This window comes from Stylophora pistillata, chromosome 4, assembly GCF_964205215.1.
Source record: "Stylophora pistillata chromosome 4, jaStyPist1.2, whole genome shotgun sequence".
In the NCBI taxonomy this organism is placed as follows: domain Eukaryota; kingdom Metazoa; phylum Cnidaria; class Anthozoa; order Scleractinia; family Pocilloporidae; genus Stylophora; species Stylophora pistillata.
This window is the reverse complement of record NC_142522.1, coordinates 2,422,614-2,440,971: the sequence shown is the minus strand read 5'-3', so window position 1 is coordinate 2,440,971 and position 18,358 is coordinate 2,422,614. Positions and strand designations below refer to the sequence as shown.

Sequence of the window (18,358 nt, the reverse complement as noted above, 5' to 3'; positions counted from 1 at the left end):
AAACTTCGCGGTGCTCTTCAAAAATCATCACAGTTGCAACGACAACAATCGAACGTTGAGCCCGTCGAATACGTTATCGAATGATGAGACCGTCGAAAACTTCGCGGTGTTTTTCAGAAAGCGTCACGGAAGCAAATATGACAGCCGAATGTCGAGACCGTCGAATACGCTATAGTCTCAAGTCTTTCTCCTTCTCTCGTGCACGAGCGTGAAGCGTGCGCTGGAGATTGGTAACAACCCGCTATTTCATCGGGCCCGGTAAATACCGGGAAAATTTACGGGTGCTTCGAGAAACGCTATTTCGGGCCCGGTAGAGTTTCCCGTTAAACATCCCGATAAGTTATCGGGCCCGGTAGTTACCGGGACTTTCGAGAAACGGGCCCCTGGTAACGAAGTTAGCGTTTCCTACTTTTAAGGACTTGGGAGGGGAAAGAATTTAATCGCCTGAGTGATTCTGTACAAGAACACGGACATACAGAGGAAGTAAAGTTTACTCATAAAAAATAACTGTCCCAACTGAAATAAGGAACGAAAAAACTCTCCTTAATAATACTTGAAATGTAAAAAAGATATAAAAAAATACATACATCTGTGAATAGTTCTTCTTAAATTATTTTTTTGCGCTGTGCAAAACGAACTTTAGTTTATAAAAGATTATATATGGCTTATTAACCAAGTATGAGGTCAAGATGGCTGGATATTGGCCGAGTTCTTTTATTTGCATTTATATGGACCGAGACGAAGCCAGCCATCTTGGCCGAACAAGCCTAGTTAATAAAGGATTTATTATATCGCAAAAAGATTTCGCTTTAACAAGAGTTAGGAATGACTTGTTTACTTCGAGAGTCTGGAAAGCCTGGAAAGAAAGCCAACTGTGTTTGTAGCACAACAAACTCACGAGAGTCGTTTCTGTTTTCTTTGTTTTGACTATCTTCTGCCACTTTTTGCGTTTCCATCGCCAAAATTGTCCTAAAATTACGAACGCAGTTCTAATTCTATTTTTTTTCATTCGCGGGATCAATGCGGGCAATCCCGCGTGGGCAAGATGGGCCCATCTTGCCCGCTCGGGTAGCCAATCAGAACCCAGGATTCGCTTCATCTTGCCCACGGGCGTTGCGAGCGATGTAATAAATTGAAAAGATATCAACTCACACCTATTAGTAAGAAAAACAAAGAATAGCATCGCTAATTATGGGTTGCAAATGGCGAACCTGAAGATGAACAAACCGTGATAAAGCTCCAAAGAACTTTAGAGTGCAAAGAGAAAAAGGAAGTCTGTATGTCCCAGAAAGCAAACCATGTCAGACTTTGGTGTTGTTGTCCTTGTCGCCTGAGGGACGATCCTCCAGAGCGATTCCATTTATTCCTAAGTCCTCCTTTTCTTCATCTCGCTCAATCTCTCCCAATTCCTCCAGGGTCACGTATTTGTAGAAGTAAGACATAACACCAAACACGATGGCGATCACGCCCATCAGCCCTCCATACAAAAACATTTCCCTTTCCTGCATAAAAAGAAAAATTGTTATTTATAACAAGTCTCCTTCTTTTAAAGAAGGATTAGAGGTTCGCTAAAGCAATTTCAATCGAGTGTCGTAAACATTCCGGCAATATATTGCTTTTGATTTACTACTCTTGTGCGATTGGTCAAGAAAACTCGAGACATTTTTAGCCAATCGAATGCAAGACCAATACCACTCGCAGCCCAACTACACGGGTTTTCTCGCGCTCGAGCACTGTGACGCTGCATGTTTTTAGTTGAGTCCTCAGTGATTCCTTTCTTCCCTTGTAGCTGTTCAGTTTCTTTATTCTGATTGGCTTTTGTAATAACTGAATTGATATTTAGGCTCTGAGAACCTTTATGATAATAGACAAGAAAAATGAAAAAATTACAACACGCGTCGGACCGGCTGAAAACGAGTGCATTTTTCATGTAACGAGCGCAGAGTTGTAACACGAGTGCAAATTACAAATAGCGCGCGCGTTGTCAAAAGTTAGTCTGTCTTGACTATCTGTGAAGCTTTCTTCGGGCAAATTATTGGTAGACTGTTTGTATAGGTAACATTTCTAGTGCAATTTGGCGTTAATAAGCACTTCTGAAAAATTTACACGTGCTTGTTAACACTAAACTGCACTCGAAATTATTACCCAAACGTTCTAACAATGACGTTGGAAAAGACTGCATAGCTGATTGTTTATGTGAATAACAATCAAAAGATCCCGGCTCAATTGATCTCCTACAGCACAACTCAGTTAACCCTGTAGTTGAGGACATTGTGCCTTTTGGAGTTCATATCCCATGTACTTTTGAGAAATTTTAACCCTATTACACCCTTACATCAGTGTGAACACTCTCCATAATCTTCTCTGTTCACGTATCATCCCAATGACGGGGAGAATATAATTAACAACAAAGAAGTCCCCAGTTGGTAAATACTTCCTTCATTCTAAGCCCTTAATTTTTCATTCAGCAGCGCTCAAAGTAAGAAGAAATTAGCTACTAGTTACTCTATTACGGCAATAATTTTCACACCACCGTCAATTCGTTTTTCACGATCTCATGACTTACCACGCCTATTGCCGGTAAAACGGAAGCCAAGATGACCACAATGAGATCGCCAAAAGCAACAGTTAGCAGCCAAAAAGACTGCAGTACAGATTTCATGCTGGCAGGAGCCTGAAACACGAAGACAAGCATTGATCAGCCTTAACTGTGAGGCTACCAATACGACGAAGTTAGGGCGCAGCTCAGTTTGAGTGTCATGGTCTAGGTAACCCATCTCTTTGTCAATACAAACCTGGTCAGTTATCTTTTTGAGAGTAAAGCAACCTGGTATGCCGGTAGTACCTTTGTGTAGGATCTCTCTATAGCAAAATCTCATCTTAGCCACGGCATCCCTCGAGTTACCAAGAAGTTTGAATCCCACGTCCCATCCGGTACAAAATCCTAACCAAACCTTTAAATCGCAAAGAGGCACAAGCATGCACACTTTCCCCACTCCTAATTACATCTCTTGCATCCGTATCAGGACTTTTTCGCCTATTCGCAAGGTGATTATGAACGCCTACGATCCGACAATGAACATTCACGTTGCTTGTGAGCATGCATGCTCTCGTTGGCTTTGCGACACGAACGGCAACCTTGAATTCTCGCGGATTTCAAACCAGTGGGCAGTGCGAACGTGCAAGATGGTCTGCGAGAGTTCGGTTCTCATTTCATGTGCCAGTCTTCTCTCAAACCTCTTATACACCCGAAGTGCTCACCGGGGCAAATCACGCAAGCAGTGCCACTCATGTCGCAACACAAATAAGAGCCTACTGAATACCTGAGAGTAAGCAAAACCCAAGCCAGTCACAGAGAACATGACTTCAGATGCCGTCAGCACGACATACTGTGGAATTTGAAGAAGTCGAGACACGGTTGTACCAGGCGCATCCTCGTACATCGAAGTATCAAACTGAAAAAAAAAAAAAAAAAAAAAAAAATAGAACCAGACAAGGGGAGATAACTGTCACATATTTCAAAGATAGCTGATAATAAATGTGCTGTAACATGCATAACACACAAAGTAGTTGGCACAGGGTGCACACCGTTTACCTGGGTGGAGTTGGAATCGTGTTCGGGCGGGTGAATAACTACAGTATAACCACCAAAGTTGCCAAATTTGATTTTCCTATTTTGCTCCTAGAGTGGCGAAATTTTAAGAAAAAGAAAGATGTCAGTCGAGAGGAGGTTAGAGACAATCACTTTCTTCAGTTATATGTTGATTAAAACTTGTTTAAGTTGCAAGGTAAATGGTTAAACGATGCAAAATGCTCCGAAGACTTCGCTGCGAATACGTGAAAGAAATTGCACAGGAAGGAAGAACCCTCAAAGTTTTTCTTCACCTGAAACGCATTAAGCTATTTAAAAGGGACCGTGTTTCGGAGGACGAAATTTTTCGTGACTACACACTCATAGGAAGGTATTTTCTTGAGCTCTTTGCAATTTGATGTAACATTACCTTTCTGTTCAAATGTCCTCTATGTTACGACCCTTAAAACGAACTGTTCGAATTATTTCACTTTTGCCGCTCTCTCTTCGCCTATCCATTGTCCCTGTTAAGTTACGATTGCTTCTCTCTGAGCAATTACCTTGTAACACCGATATTGTCTAATGCGTCCATCTTCTAACGTTAACACTCACCTTTGAGTGAAACTTCGCGCCATTCGTTGCATGCATGATAGTGTTTATATAGTACCTAAAATGATTAAAAAGAATGGAGAGTTATCATTAGTGTAACACGACAAATCGCTGGAGGAAATTCTTACAAACTGCGTCTGACAAGTGTCCGAGAACCTATGTCTATTTTTCCTTTATTCTTAGCTTGAAACACACTGTGGACACATTTGATATATTTCAAATGTTGTCTATGAATAACTTATAAGAATGGAGAGACACTTTTTTATCAGTGCATGAATTCTGCCACGTGTGATCCTTTTATGACTTACTTACTATCGTTACTTTAATTCTCAGAGCTTTCTAGGTCATTCCTCAATAGGGTAAGAGGTTACAAACTTAACTTATTAGTCAAATTATGAAGGGTGACTTCCAACAAACTTGACAAGTAATGGATTGCGTTATGCGTGGTGGTTAACGAGAAACACTCGCGTGACACAGCACTTAAAGCGCTTTAAGGAGGAGAAGCGCCTAAATGGGGCAGACGGGACAGGAAAAATATGGATTTAAGTATGGCGCTAAAATGAGGTCATAAAACCTGGCATGAAGCCCGACACTTACTCTCCAGTTGCTATCAAGCTATATGTTGAGTTATTAATTCCAATATTCTTCAAAACGGTCGGTTCGACTTTGCTTAAAATGGACTTGAATTCCACATCCACCCTCTTAGGAAGATTAGCGGCACCAGAGTAAATGACCCTAAGAACAGAGAACATTTAAATGTAATCAATGCATTGAGTATTTTCATCATCGTTAAGAACACAGAAATATATACAATTTAGCTCTTGGAACCTAGGCGCAAGTTATGTTGGATACTCCAAAAGTCGCTCAGGTACAATTATATGTTTAACAGTTTCCTCAAGTTGTTTGACTTCAAGTCGCAGGCGCGTGGAAAGTCAATCGTATCATTGCGCGCATTTCAATAAACTGCCATTAAGCGAAAACCTACAAAATCAAAACTGCTAATCTGATGGGTTTCGTCTGTGGCCGCACGAGAACAAAGTGACAGAAAACCAATGCAACAGTGGATCACTTTCAACAAGTGGAATCATCTCAATCAGTTTGTTCTGCGACTCCTTAAAAAAAAAAAAACCAACAAACAAAAAACAAAAAAATAAAACAAAAAAAGTATGACATACCTTACACGGGTCTCAGCTTTATTGATATCAATATCTGGCAGTTTCACAGGGTACTGAGGAAAACCAAAAATCCTTCGGTGAGAATAGTGAGCAAAAAGATTTCTTGAAACTATCTCAATACGCTGAAGAAGCCATTTTAAGCTTTAATTAATTCATTACCGCCTTTCAACCTCGATCAATAAAACAGACGATGACTTCGCAATAATTCAAGAAATGTTAGATAAAGAGACAGAATCTGGATTTCCCTCAAGTTCACAGAAGGGTTTAGAACCTTTCTAGTTTTCTTGATCCTGGGGTAATAGTGTTTCGTGAACCACGCCCTAGTAGGTGCGACTGGATAATAAAAAAAAATGAGAACAAGTTTGCACTATTTCACCCACAGACTGACTTCCATGGAGAAAAAACATTAAACTTGACCCTACCCTACCTTTTTAAAAATGAACCCGTTGTTGGCAATTTTTACCACGGCGCTGAAGACTGTCTTGTCGTCCAACTGTAAACTAGTACGGTTCTCTTTAAACTTGCAGCCATTACCCTGAGCAGTTACTGTAAAGTTCATGAGGCCGGCCTGGCCAACAAAAACGTCTGATCGCTGCATTTGAAATAAGACGAAGAACCGTGAGTTAGAGTGAAAGTAGAGGGTAAAACATGACAACTCTCATGAGGACTGAAATACTAGATATAGAATTAGCCATTTGGTAGACTGGATTACACAGGCATTTTGATTGATTCTTATCAATGATCTAATGGAGGACAGAGGCACAGATGACGTTCACCATTACAAATTGTGCTTCTTTATAGCATAATACGAACAGATTTTGTGTTTCCTTGCATCTGTCGAAAAAGTCAAATTGTGTTGAAAACATTTTGTTATTACCTTATTTTGACGTCATCAGTGACCTCTTACTGAACAGAACCATGGCAATTACGTCACAATTATGCACACAAACAAGTTTTGATATCGCACTTCATCTATGTTTGTCTCTTCCGGTGCTGAGATGAAACATAACCCCCAATTATTTACCTCTCCGTATTTCAGATTCACCCTGAAGAAAGACTCGCGGTCGATAGAGACTGGGCACGGGGCACCGTTAATAAACTCCATAGTGGTCTTTCCAACTCCTGGTGCTGCTGGGCCCTCACCAATGGTCTGAACAACAACAACAACAACAACAATTTCACCGAAAATACATACGGGATCTTATGTACAGGCGTGGAAGAGGGGGGGGGGAGGGGTAGGAGGGGCTGCCACTGCTCTTTGATCTGTATCATTTTGAAAAAGAAGCTTTTCTAGTTAATTGATTTATTTCAAAGCGCGCCAAAAGTTGAGTATTCTTCCTTTCGGGTGCCGTTCGCGTGTAAACCCTTTGACCACTGAGGGAGACTAGTACCTAGTTTCTCACTGAAGTATCTCTTCTGAATCAAGCATTAGACTCAGGAGAATTGAGGAAATGATCACAAACCCGAGAAGCTCTTGATTTTTAACTTAATTCTCCTCGTCGGTGCTACAGGAAATATATAAAGAACAGTATGGAGAATCTACATGTTGATGTTTGCGTGTCAAGAGTTAAAAACGTTGGTGCTTAGCTTTCCTTTCATCGTCTTTTTACAGCACTAGAGCCACGGGTACCTCGGTCAATTCAGAGAAGAAAAGGCAAGGCAAAGTGAAGTGAAGTTACATGAACTCGACGGCAAGTAGAAAACAAAGATAAGAAAATCACCTGGATCTGAATTTGGACAAAAGCACAGACAACAAACGCCGCTGCAGCAAGTACTAATCCACCAGTCATCTTTTTCAGAGCACTGAAAAATGACAAAGTATATGAAAAAATAGAAAAGAAAGTAATAAGGAACGCCTGACCCGTTTGGTACTGATATCACAAGGCCGGTACGTAATTGTGAAAACTAACCACACCCAAGTTACAAAATGTCACCTAAATTCTTACAGCGAATAGCTCATAAATTACTGTGATGATTTTAGAGCATAAATTCCGGCTGAAATTTAGGGCAGGAACAGGGACTGTTTTGGAGAAGCCGAGAAATATAATCAAAGCGAAATAGAATGACTAAGCTTAGAAGTATGAATTTCAGTTTAAAATTTTGGATAGGATTAGGGGCTGTTTACTGTTTTGGAGGAGTCAAGAAGTATAATCACAGTAAATAAGGATGACGTAGTCTATTTTCCAGTATTCACGATTGGCGTAGATTATGGTGTCGTTTGACTGAATTGTGCGTATGGTGTTTTTTGATTGGTTAGACACTTCGCGCGAAAACACAAAACCAAGCAGCACCCGATCTGGCTCAATGTACAGATCTGCATATGTGTCATAAGCTGCTACATCCGAATACGTTGCGGTCGATTTTCTTTAAGAGGAGAATTCAAGGAGTGAACTGCCATTACGATGGCTACAGTGGCTATGAAGTAAAAGCGATAAAATAATATCGAGACTAGACGAATTAAATACACGCACTTAACATTACCTGAGAGGCATTTGGCAACGCTCGAACATTGGGTAAATAACGCCATCATAGAGAGGAATAAGGATCAGAACAAGGATTGGATTCAGCGCCTAAAAAGAGAACAATAAGTTGCTTTGTAAGACTTCATCCGATCCGATTATCTTAAAGTATTCAAAGAGAAATGATACAGAGAGAGCGATTTGCTTACTTGGATTTGATCTGATCGTAACGTAAAACCACCCTAATAAAAATAAAATTGACAAAAGTAAGTAGCCTGCCAACGAGGCATCATTTTTTGCTGTTTCCAGCCGAGCGCATGTATGCACAAGGCGCGCGCGAAGGGCGAGGCACTTTCCTCGCACTCCTCTCGCGCGTGACTGGTATTTCGTGTTCCTCCTCTCGCGCTTGCCTTAGCTCGCTATCTATCTGCTCCCGTGCTGAGTCACTTTTCGACCCCCAGCTCTCCTTATTTTGGATTGTCGTTCACTCCCTCGGTACAAATTTCTTTCTCTCCCTAGCCTTCCGCTGCCATTAAAGTTAAAGATGGCGGCCATGATTTTCGCTTAGGAAATGCTGAGCAATCGGTCGCTAAAATTACACTTGCTCTGCAGGCTACCCGTACTGCAGTCTGATTAGTCTGTGTCAATCTCAACAACCATCAAACACCAACGCTGAATTGTTTTTATAGCTGCAGATTTAAAAAGAATCTTACCAAATCACCATCCATCTGCTCTGCTTGAAGAGTCCAACTTGATCCCTGGTTATAAAAAGAAACATCGAAAGAAATTGAAAAACATGTCTCGATAGGAAACGCAAGCGCATAATCTTATTCATATCCTCCATCTTTCCCAAGCAAGTGAAAAGTGAGCGTGCATGTTTTTATCCCAGTTTTCACTCGCTTTTTTTCTTTTTCTTTTTTTTTTTCTTTCACTTCCTCGACGGAATAAGTTTAGAAAGGGAACCGCTCGTAATTTACCTTTCCTCGTGAATATTCTCAGAATCTTCGAAAAACAAAGCTTCTCAATGAAATAGAGAACCTTGTTGGCTCTAATGATTGACACGAGCTGAAAATTCACCTGTTGATGGAAAAGCGCCCAAAACACTGGAAGAGGGATGTACATCTTTAGCACACGGAGTAACAATTTGATGTCATTAATTTCCTTTTGCTGTTATAAAGAAATAAAATAGCAATTGCATTAACAAATATATAAACAAACAATTTCGAGGACTGAAAACTCGGAAAGCGCAATGGACGAAAGATTCTCGTGCGTAAGACGATGTTTAGGGATGTGACGGGAAAAAAGATCTCTTCATTTTCAAGGGTGAAAAGAGAATTAAAAGCTCTCTCAATGGAGATCAAATGCACCTTCCTCTATTAAAACTAAGATAACCCGATCAAGGGAGAGAAAGGGATAGAAATTTAAGGGTTCAAAGAAATCAGATTGAAGCTACAGAAGTGTATGAATGAAAGAAACAGATTTCATAAAATAAAAACAACAACAACAACGAAAAATTACGGTTTACCTCATACTCATCAGTTGCGTTGTCCAACCAATGGGTAACCTGCGCAGGCCCGGAGCCACTGAATTTATTTGATAAAGCGTGCTGCAAAAATGTATAAGACAAACTCGTTTGTCTTTGACTCAAAAATAAACAAAAAGAGGTTTTCTGGCTGGGTTTGGAGCATGGAGTGAAAAAGCGTCATATTTATATAGTTTCACAATAGGTGAAGGTGAGCTCAACAAATGTACCAAATCAGCTCTTCCTGATCTAAATTGGCAGAATATCTTAACCCTTAAACTCCCGAAAGTAATTATCGTGTAGCTCCCCCCTATAAAAACTATACATTTTCCAGTAATCAGGTAATGAAAATTTATGCACTTACGAATATTTATAGAGGGTAGCCCAGTTTAGCAAATTGCTAGTTTAACCAATAACACCCACCCATCCCACCCCAGGGGAGGACATGCATCACACAGTAATCTCGTGCGTGGAAAATTAACGTTAATTAATTAACGTTAATTAATTACCCCTTATCCTGCAGGAGACGGGACCTACAGTTTATTCGTCCTTATCCGAGAAGACTAGAATATCTACCCATTTCTTGATATTATAGGCTGTCTATCTCTCCTTTTAATCCAAAAATGCAAAAATTAGTGTAACTGAGATCTTGACAAAAAACTCTTCAAAATTTAATCGTTTCCTTATGTAAGGCAATCGTCTTACGGTTCAAGATGGAAAAGGACACTAAACAATCGAATGAGTGTGAACCAGGAATCTACATCTCACCCATATGATTTTAAAAACACGGATCATGACGTTTCCAGCGGGATCTTTCAATGTGTACAGCCTTTTTCCAGCTACAAGAGAAACTACAGAAAGAGAAACGTATGAAGCAAAATATTATGTATTTCCTCTGAAAACATGACACATTTCTAACTCTTGCTTTAAATTTTAAGATACCCCACATAAGTTTGAATATCTCTGTAAAAGTGCTATAAACTAAAAGCGAAGCCGAACTAAATGGCTCATATCTACACAATGTTATGAAGTGAGATTTTTCTTAATTTGTTAATTCGTATTTATTCCTCAATTGTTATACAAAGGACATTCATCTCAACAATTCAGATCTTTCTGGCCTGTGCCTAGTTATATTTTAAGAGGTTAGGCTAGGGTTGTAATCTTCGTTGTACTTCGAAGAAAGGAACGTGGACGGGTAAGGAGTTTCCTTCGTCAACCACCCTTTCAAGGATTGTCCCTGTGTAAAATTCCCACAGAGCGCGGTTTGATTAGATTTCCATCCTAAAAGCCTGCTTATCAACAAATTTTCAACAACGCAAAAAAATATATATATATAAAGGTTAAATCCAAAGATTTCCGGGTAACGCGCCATCGTATTTTTGGTAAAGTGTGTGTTGTTACAATAGTACAAATTGCGTTTCGTTCCCCCTCATTCAACACAACTTTACCCAGTCAATCCTTTTACGTAGCATCTGCCACGAACATGTCCCTACACAAAAGCTTGGAGAGAGTAAGTGACGGTCCCACGCGTTTATACACTTACGTGTTGCAGTGATGATGAGTACTGTGTTTATGGCAAACACAACTGGATAACAGTCCCGTCCGAAACACTGCACATCAGCTGCAACAGGTAAAACAAGAATTGTTTCAAGCTGTTTTTGTTTGATTGTTCCAGCGTAAGGTGGCAATAATAAGCAATGATAGGGCTTCTTCACTAACCTTTATTGAGAGGAAACAAACACAAAAAATTAAAAAACAAACGAAATACATCACTCACTTCGCACCATGGGAATGAACCACATACAAAGCACCGCGCCAACGTTGACGGAGGCGTAAAACATGGCGAAAAAGAGCTCTAACAAGTGTTCCTGTTAAATCAAATAGTAAACGCTTCTTAATGAGAAAGCACAGATTTTTTTTTTCATTTTTTCTACACCATAAGCTAAATAATTTGAGAATTATTTCAAAGCAAATAGATTTTACGTACTTATACTAAGTAGCTGGATACAACCCTAAGGTTGCAAGAATCCTGATGTCAAACAAGTGGTAAAAAGACTAAGGAAGGTTGTCTTAGTTTTAAAGCTCTGACGGGGGCTGGGTCAGGATCTGCCAAACCCTCCCCTTTAATCCGCCACAGCAATGGGTGTCTTCAAGTGTTTAAGAAAGGGCCTAGTCACGGGACCAGTCACGGCAAGCGTAATCACGCGATCGCGTGAGCATCACAAACCGATGAAAATTCAAAGAAAATCGTGCGTGACGTCTGTCAACTAGGCCAAGTCGGGTTATGTCTGTTTAACGCAGTTTTTTTCCAGCCGGAACGCTGCGCGAAGAAAAAGAAAGAAAACAAAGTGCATTTTTTAAAGTGACTATGTTACCTGTAAAAAAGAATTACCTGCTTGTTACCGGCAAAGATAATGACAAACCTGATCTTTACGGAATTGATCTCCACCAAAAGCGGCCAAACAAGGCTTGATGTTTCCACAAGCAATAGCCATGGCAAAGAGTGAAACCAAAGGTCCCACTCTGAAAAAACGAAAAACATACAAGGAAATACTCGAATAAACGTGAGGATAAAAAGCTGAAGGAAGGAATTGGCGCGCGAAGGCAACACTAAACAAATCAAGACGAGGAGAAGAAAGAGGTATCGCCACACAAGTAAACCATCAACGGAATGGAGCAGCTAAAGGAGAAAGAAACGAGCAAGTATTTGAATTAATTCAAGGGTACTTACGAATTCCGCTGACCAATAGTATCAACACTCGTCAATGTGAGAAGGATCTCCGCAATGGAATAAAGGAACAGTGTGTAGGCAATGGTTCTACACAAAAAAAAAAAAAAACAAAGACAAAAACAAATAAACAACTTTCGATTGTGTGATTAACCGCAGAGCTTGCTTAAAAAGCACAAAGTCCTCACCCGCATTAACCTTTATAAATTGAACCGAGTAAAACAATTTTTTCTCGCACTCACCGATACTTTCCAAGCCAGCTGTCTGCAATCATGGCGCCGATAACTCCCGTAAAGTAACTTGTCATACTGAACGCGTGATAAATGCTCTTGCCATTCGCCTTGTTGAACATGAGGTCTTTGGTCAGATACAACACCAGTACCGCTGTACAGGAAATTGTTACAAGATTAATACGATTGTACAAGATACCTGCGTACACGATACACGGTTAGTAAATCATGTGTATGTCGTTTGTGGGATAACAAGTTACTCACTTTTAATGCCATAATACGAAAAACGCTCCCCAAATTCTGTCAAGAGAATGGGCCATGTCGCTTTTGGAAAGCTGATGAACCAGTCCTATAGAGAAACAGAAAGAAAAGTGCGACTGGTTAATAAAAAAAAAAAAATGTGCTGGTCAAAAGTGTAAGATTCTCTCGCTGACTGAAATCTAACTTTCATATGCCACTATAAAAATGGAGAAATAAGACGGGAAGGAAGTTGGTAAAAATAAAATAACAATAATGAAATAAATCTTACCTTTGTTCTGGTGCAGCAATTGCCAGCATGTTCCGCATCCTCTTCCGCTGAAAAGAAAAAAAGGGGCAGGAATATCAGTGGATGCCTTGGGCTAAGAAGTTAACGCCGGTAGGCGCTGTATCTAACGGACGAGAGTTCTTGCTGTGGCGGAGGGGACTAGGAAGGAGTGTTTGTAAGCATAACACTCCCACGGGACCACAAGTTATGACAACCTGATTCCCTCACGGAACCAACCAACCTCGTTCCCAGGGTCTCTTATCTTCCCGCCCCCTGTTCTCTCTCTCCAGGGGGCGGGAAGATGAGAGACCCTGGGAACGAGGTTGTCACGAACTTGCCTGCGAACAGGGTCTCTGTAGCGCTGCAACACAAGCGGTGGAATCTTCGATATCCTAGCAGGCGAGCGTGGGAGAGGTCCCCCATCGTTCGACGACTCGAAACGCGCGATCATCGCCACTCGCAGGTTATAACGGAAAAATTCATCAAAAAATTTGAGCGCTGAAATAGAAGTCTTTTTCCTGATAAGGAGCTTGAAGTGGAAGGTCCTTCGAATTGATGCATGTCGCAAATCAGAGCAAGAGAAATAAGAACAAAGTTCAACTGAGAACCCTGAAAGCTCTAAGAAGCTTACATACATACATACATACATACAGAAACACATAAGGACACTGAAGGACAATAACAAACCTTTCAAGCTAACGTGGAAAATCATCAAACAATGCAAACCGTACAACAACATTACTAAGAAATGTAATTTGTCTTTTTGAAAAATTCATGATCATATGTAAAAAGGAACTTTGCAGTCTAACCAAGCGAAATGAGCTAGCAAGTTCATGCCACCATAGAAACAGATACCTCCTTAAAAACTTCATAATAAAGTAACAATCTCAGAAATTATACATACCAGTCACATGACTTATATGGAAAAGTAGCGTTGTTTTTATATCTCCTAGCAACCGTATTCAAGCTTTTATAGCCAGCCATTGTAAGTTAACAGTCAATCAATGAAATTACCTGATGAGTGTGGTCATTTTTGACCATATGAAACAGAGTTGTTCTAATAAAACGATGAACTACCTCTGAAGTCTTGAACCAGTTTGTTATAATTACATATATACCTACATACATACACACACACACATACATACACACATACACACACACATACACATATACATACATACATACATACATACACACATACATACATACATACATACATACATACATAGGTTAATTGACCACTCCCCATAGGGGCTTTTCAGGGCCAATGCCAAGCAACAACCACCCATCCCACCCAGGGGAGGACATCCTGCAGGCGATGGGGCCTACAGTTTATTTGTCCCTATCCGAGAAGACTAGAATATCTATCCATTTCTTGATAGAAAGGTAGCAAATTCTCCTCACTTATTTTAAGACCATGAGTATTGGTCCAGCCGGGGCTCGAACCCTCGACCTCCTGCAGAACACAATCTGGTGCTCTAACCAATTGAGCTAACCGGGAAGCTCTTAACAGAGAGGGTGGAGAACCTCTATCACCTGATGTTTTTTTTATCATTATTTTGCCGTATCCACTTCTATCCGTAGAATATTTACTAATTTGTCCAAATGACTCTGTTACAAAGTTAAAGATAGTAACCACTTCAATATTGGCATGTCTCCAAGCCTCTGGCGCTCCCTAGGGACCGAGTTACCTTTGATCGAAAGGTAAACTAATTGAAAATATTTTCACTTTACTTTATTTTTCTCAAAACCTAAAGGTATTCACATGAAGCTGAGACCCAAAACCTGTTCATGCACTGACGTGCATTAGATAAGCGGGTTAAAGCAGAGCACAGCAAAAGGTCGCAGATGGAGAGTTAGCGAAAGTTGTACAAGCCTGTACCAGGAACGGAGACAATCACTACCCGTTTGTTTATTTGCAAGCAACCGTAGGTTTACCAGACCGAAGAAAAAATACAGCGGCGAAAGCGTTGAAATCGTCACAAAAAAGAAAACAAACATATGACACTTTTAAAGATATTTTAAGGTCACCCTGTATTTTGACTTGACTTCTAGGTCTCTGACAGGGTTGAAGTATCACACATACCCGGTGTATACAGAAAAACATTTCTAATAAAATATATTTTGAAACAACGACTTAAAAGCGTTTGAAAGGAATTTTCTCTATTAGATCTGGTCCTTAAGCAAAGTATTTAGCTGTTATCAATTATAGTCAAGACTTAGCAAATGATAAATATTGATATGGACGCAAGAGATAAAATTTGAGTTTCCAGTACGATATTTTGACCTCCATAATTACAATGTTGCTAAGCGTTTAATTTGAAACTGAGAGTTACATTAACAGAACAAATTTAACCGGAGTAAGCTTCACAGCTTGTGTGTTGAGTTCGTATAGAAAAGGCAGCGCGAAGCGTCTTCGGCGGGGCTGCGTTTTGTCTGCACAGAACTGTTGTACAGTTGAGACATCAACCAGTACCTACGGCTGCTGCAAAATCTATAGCACCACACACACATGTGAATAAACAAGAAATTCCTGAATTGTGGAATACTTTCGGAAGAATATAGCTGTCATTCTTGGTAATACCAGCACCAGCGAGCCTATGTGCGCTAGCTGGACATTAAATGTACAAACAAGAATTACAGCACTTAGCTTCGGTAAACACTGCGTTTGGTTTAGTTCGAGTCCAATTACAACTTGAAAATAAGTATTTAATTTCTCTGTCGTCAAACAATAAAGACCAAAGTGAGAGCGTTGCAAATTATTCAAAATCAAATCAGTTAAGATAAGATTAAAGTTGAAAATGCTTTTTGAACGGAAAGGACAAAAAGTTGTCACACCCTTCTGCGTCCCATTTGGGGGTTGATCCCTGGTACTCCCAAAAAATGATGCCAAGGGTAACCTTGCTATTCAACTTACTTGCGGGCTCATATTTGACCTTACTCTCTGTCCTTTCCCTTATTCCAGCCATCACTTGCCGATTTCTAGACAAGAAATCGCAACTTATCCGAAAGATGTCGTAATTTCTGTCTTTGTCCAAGTGAAGAAATATCAGATAAGCTGCTAGGTCTGTTTCCAACAGGTAACAATCGCAAATCAGTAGCTGTCAATCTGGCAGCTAATTGTCCAATCATAGTATACCCAATCAGACGTTAAGCCCATTTAACATACATCACTTTCCTTAAATTTGCACGTTTCCGAATATGTTGACATAGGGCCTGATTACATGAGCCGGGCTGATTTCTTTTGTTTTCACGCTTTGGCGAACACCAAAACAAAAGAAATCAGCCCGGCTAACCGGGCCAGCCCGGCTCATGTAATCAGGCCCATAATTTGCGTAAAGGAAACTACGAGATTCTGAATTGCGACTTTATCAAATAGTAATTGATAACAGATTTTAGCTTTTTATTAGAAAATTTATGAAATGAATCGTTATTTGTCTGTCAACGGTACAATAAGCGTCAAAATAATTACATAATCCTGATCCCAACAGGTGTGGGGTAAGTGGACTGGTCTAAAAACCCGGGGAAGAGAGGGAGGCAAGTTCATTGATGCGTTTAAAGACTTACAAAGGTGTCAGTTTTTTCTTTGTCTCTTAAAATTGTTTGTTCACTTGTTAAAACAATTTGGTCCATAGCAAAGAAAAAATTTGAAAATCTAACATCCCTTATTAAAAGTTGGAAATTTATGCGTCTAGTAATTCGTGCTAAAAGAAGATTAACACTATCAAGTACTCTAGGCGTTTTATCATGAGGAATTTCCACTTTAAAAACGACCTAAAAGAGCTTGGTGCTACTGGTTTCTGAAGGCGATTACGACTGACAACTTCATCTAGCAGACTTAACTGCGACAGATTTATGAATACTTTAACAAATGTGGTATAAGTCCGAAAAAAAAAACAGCATAATACGAAACTGATAAATGGACAAGGTCTACAAAATGAATAAAATCAAAATTTCCATGAATTCTGCAGCATGCATGATAAGTTTATCAATATTATTGTTTTACTCGCACCCACAATTTCAGGAAGGCCTGGCCAATTGTTTTTGCTCTTTTCGTCCAGTGCGCACAAAACCGCAAAATAAAATTCACCCAAGACGACGGGGCAAGGGAAAAGAACAAATCGTTTGGAAATGTGTAGGTTCATTTTCAATATTTCTCCAACGTACCTGATTTATTCCAAGATTCCGGGGGAAGAAAGGTTACAGAAGCATGTTCCTCTTCTGAACTAGTGGAACCTCTTCGATTTGAACGCGTTCTAAGAAACGATAGAGCGCTGCGTTTATGATCAGATTTTGGCATCGTTCAAAACTACTCAGTCACTGCTCCGGGTGCTTTCTGTAAATTGTTCTCAAACATATCTAACTAAAATGACTATCCGTTCGCCGACCAATTGCACTCGGTCTTTAAGACAGCCAGCACGTCACTCCAACTCAATTTGACAAAGACACTCTAAATAGAAAATTGCGAAACCTTCACAGAGTTGTTTGCATCTATTCGGCGCATTCTGAGAGGCTGCGGATTTGCGAATGACGTTAAGTGACGTTATACCGTGTTTTATATACTCAAACAAGACTTGGTAAATCGGTTTAATTCTTCGTATTTATTGTCATTTAAAGCTTCTGGTAGCCTCAGAGGAATAAAATTCAATGAGAGAAGGCAAGAGAATTGCAGAATTTAATTCCACAACGGAAGCAGAATCCTAGTTACTATAGACCACTGTCATAAATGGCTGCCGTATAAATATTCTTTTACTTAAATTTAAATTAGCCCTACTGGCCTCGCTTGAGATAATGTATTCTTTTGAATTTTGTACTGGAAAACGAGGCCAGTAGGGCTAATTTAAATTTAAACAAAAGAATATTAGATACAATGAATACATGAAGTTCATATATTTTGAACTGCGGTTGTAGATACGTATGATGCACGATACTCGCAGTAGAGAGCGCTATTTATGCAATAGCGAAAATCAGACCTGAAAAAAATCAGGCCTGTACGGGATTCGAACCCCTGACAGCGCTCTACCAATTGAGCTAACAAGCCAACTGGGAGCAGGCCGTTAAGTTGATTCGTAATAAACCCGTGATGATAAACCAGATACAATGAATATATGAAGTTCATATATTTTGAACTGCGGTTGTAGATACGTATGTTTATTACGAATCAACGGGTTTATTACAAATCAACTTAACGGCCTGCTCCCAGTTGGCTTGTTAGCTCAATTGGTAGAGCGCTGCACGAGTATCGCAGAGGTCAGTGGTTCGAATCCCGTACAGGTCTGATTTTCGCTATTGCATAAATAGCGCTCTCTACCGCGAGGATCGTGCATCATACGTAAAAGAATATTAATCCGGCAGCCATTTATGAAAGTGGTCTATCGGTAGATATAGCACTTTCTACTTTTAAGTTAGACTTAAGAAATTGAGGAAAAGATTTCATCATATTTGCTATCTCTCTGCGATGTAGAAATTTACAGTGCAAAGTTTAAATAATTTTTTACTTTTGCTTGTTACGATTAGAACAAACTGTGAAATGTT

General features: G+C 39.9%; 1 protein-coding gene across 2 annotated transcripts; it reads right to left on the bottom strand.

Annotated features, from left to right (window-relative positions):
• Positions 1–1,093: 1,093 nt before the first annotated feature.
• LOC111321669 (solute carrier family 15 member 2) lies at positions 1,094–17,244 on the bottom strand. 2 transcript variants are annotated; one of them, XM_022924611.2, is made up of 24 exons: positions 16,991–17,244; positions 12,824–12,870; positions 12,559–12,643; positions 12,307–12,448; positions 12,068–12,154; positions 11,760–11,859; positions 11,114–11,204; positions 10,880–10,957; positions 10,105–10,187; positions 9,340–9,420; positions 8,892–8,981; positions 8,528–8,572; positions 8,024–8,056; positions 7,837–7,925; positions 7,077–7,158; positions 6,380–6,505; positions 5,783–5,947; positions 5,356–5,408; positions 4,778–4,915; positions 4,184–4,238; positions 3,596–3,682; positions 3,324–3,455; positions 2,567–2,674; positions 1,094–1,502 (listed from the first exon to the last, which is right to left on the bottom strand). In XM_022924611.2, the coding sequence occupies exons 1-24, from the start codon at positions 17,121–17,123 to the stop codon at positions 1,302–1,304; spliced, it is 2,331 nt and encodes a 776-aa protein (XP_022780346.2). In that variant the 5' UTR covers positions 17,124–17,244; the 3' UTR covers positions 1,094–1,301. The 2 variants fall into 2 exon arrangements, with proteins under 2 accessions (XP_022780346.2, XP_022780348.2); XM_022924613.2 differs by lacking the exon at positions 16,991–17,244 and adding an exon at positions 15,741–15,902.
• Positions 17,245–18,358: the final 1,114 nt, after the last annotated feature.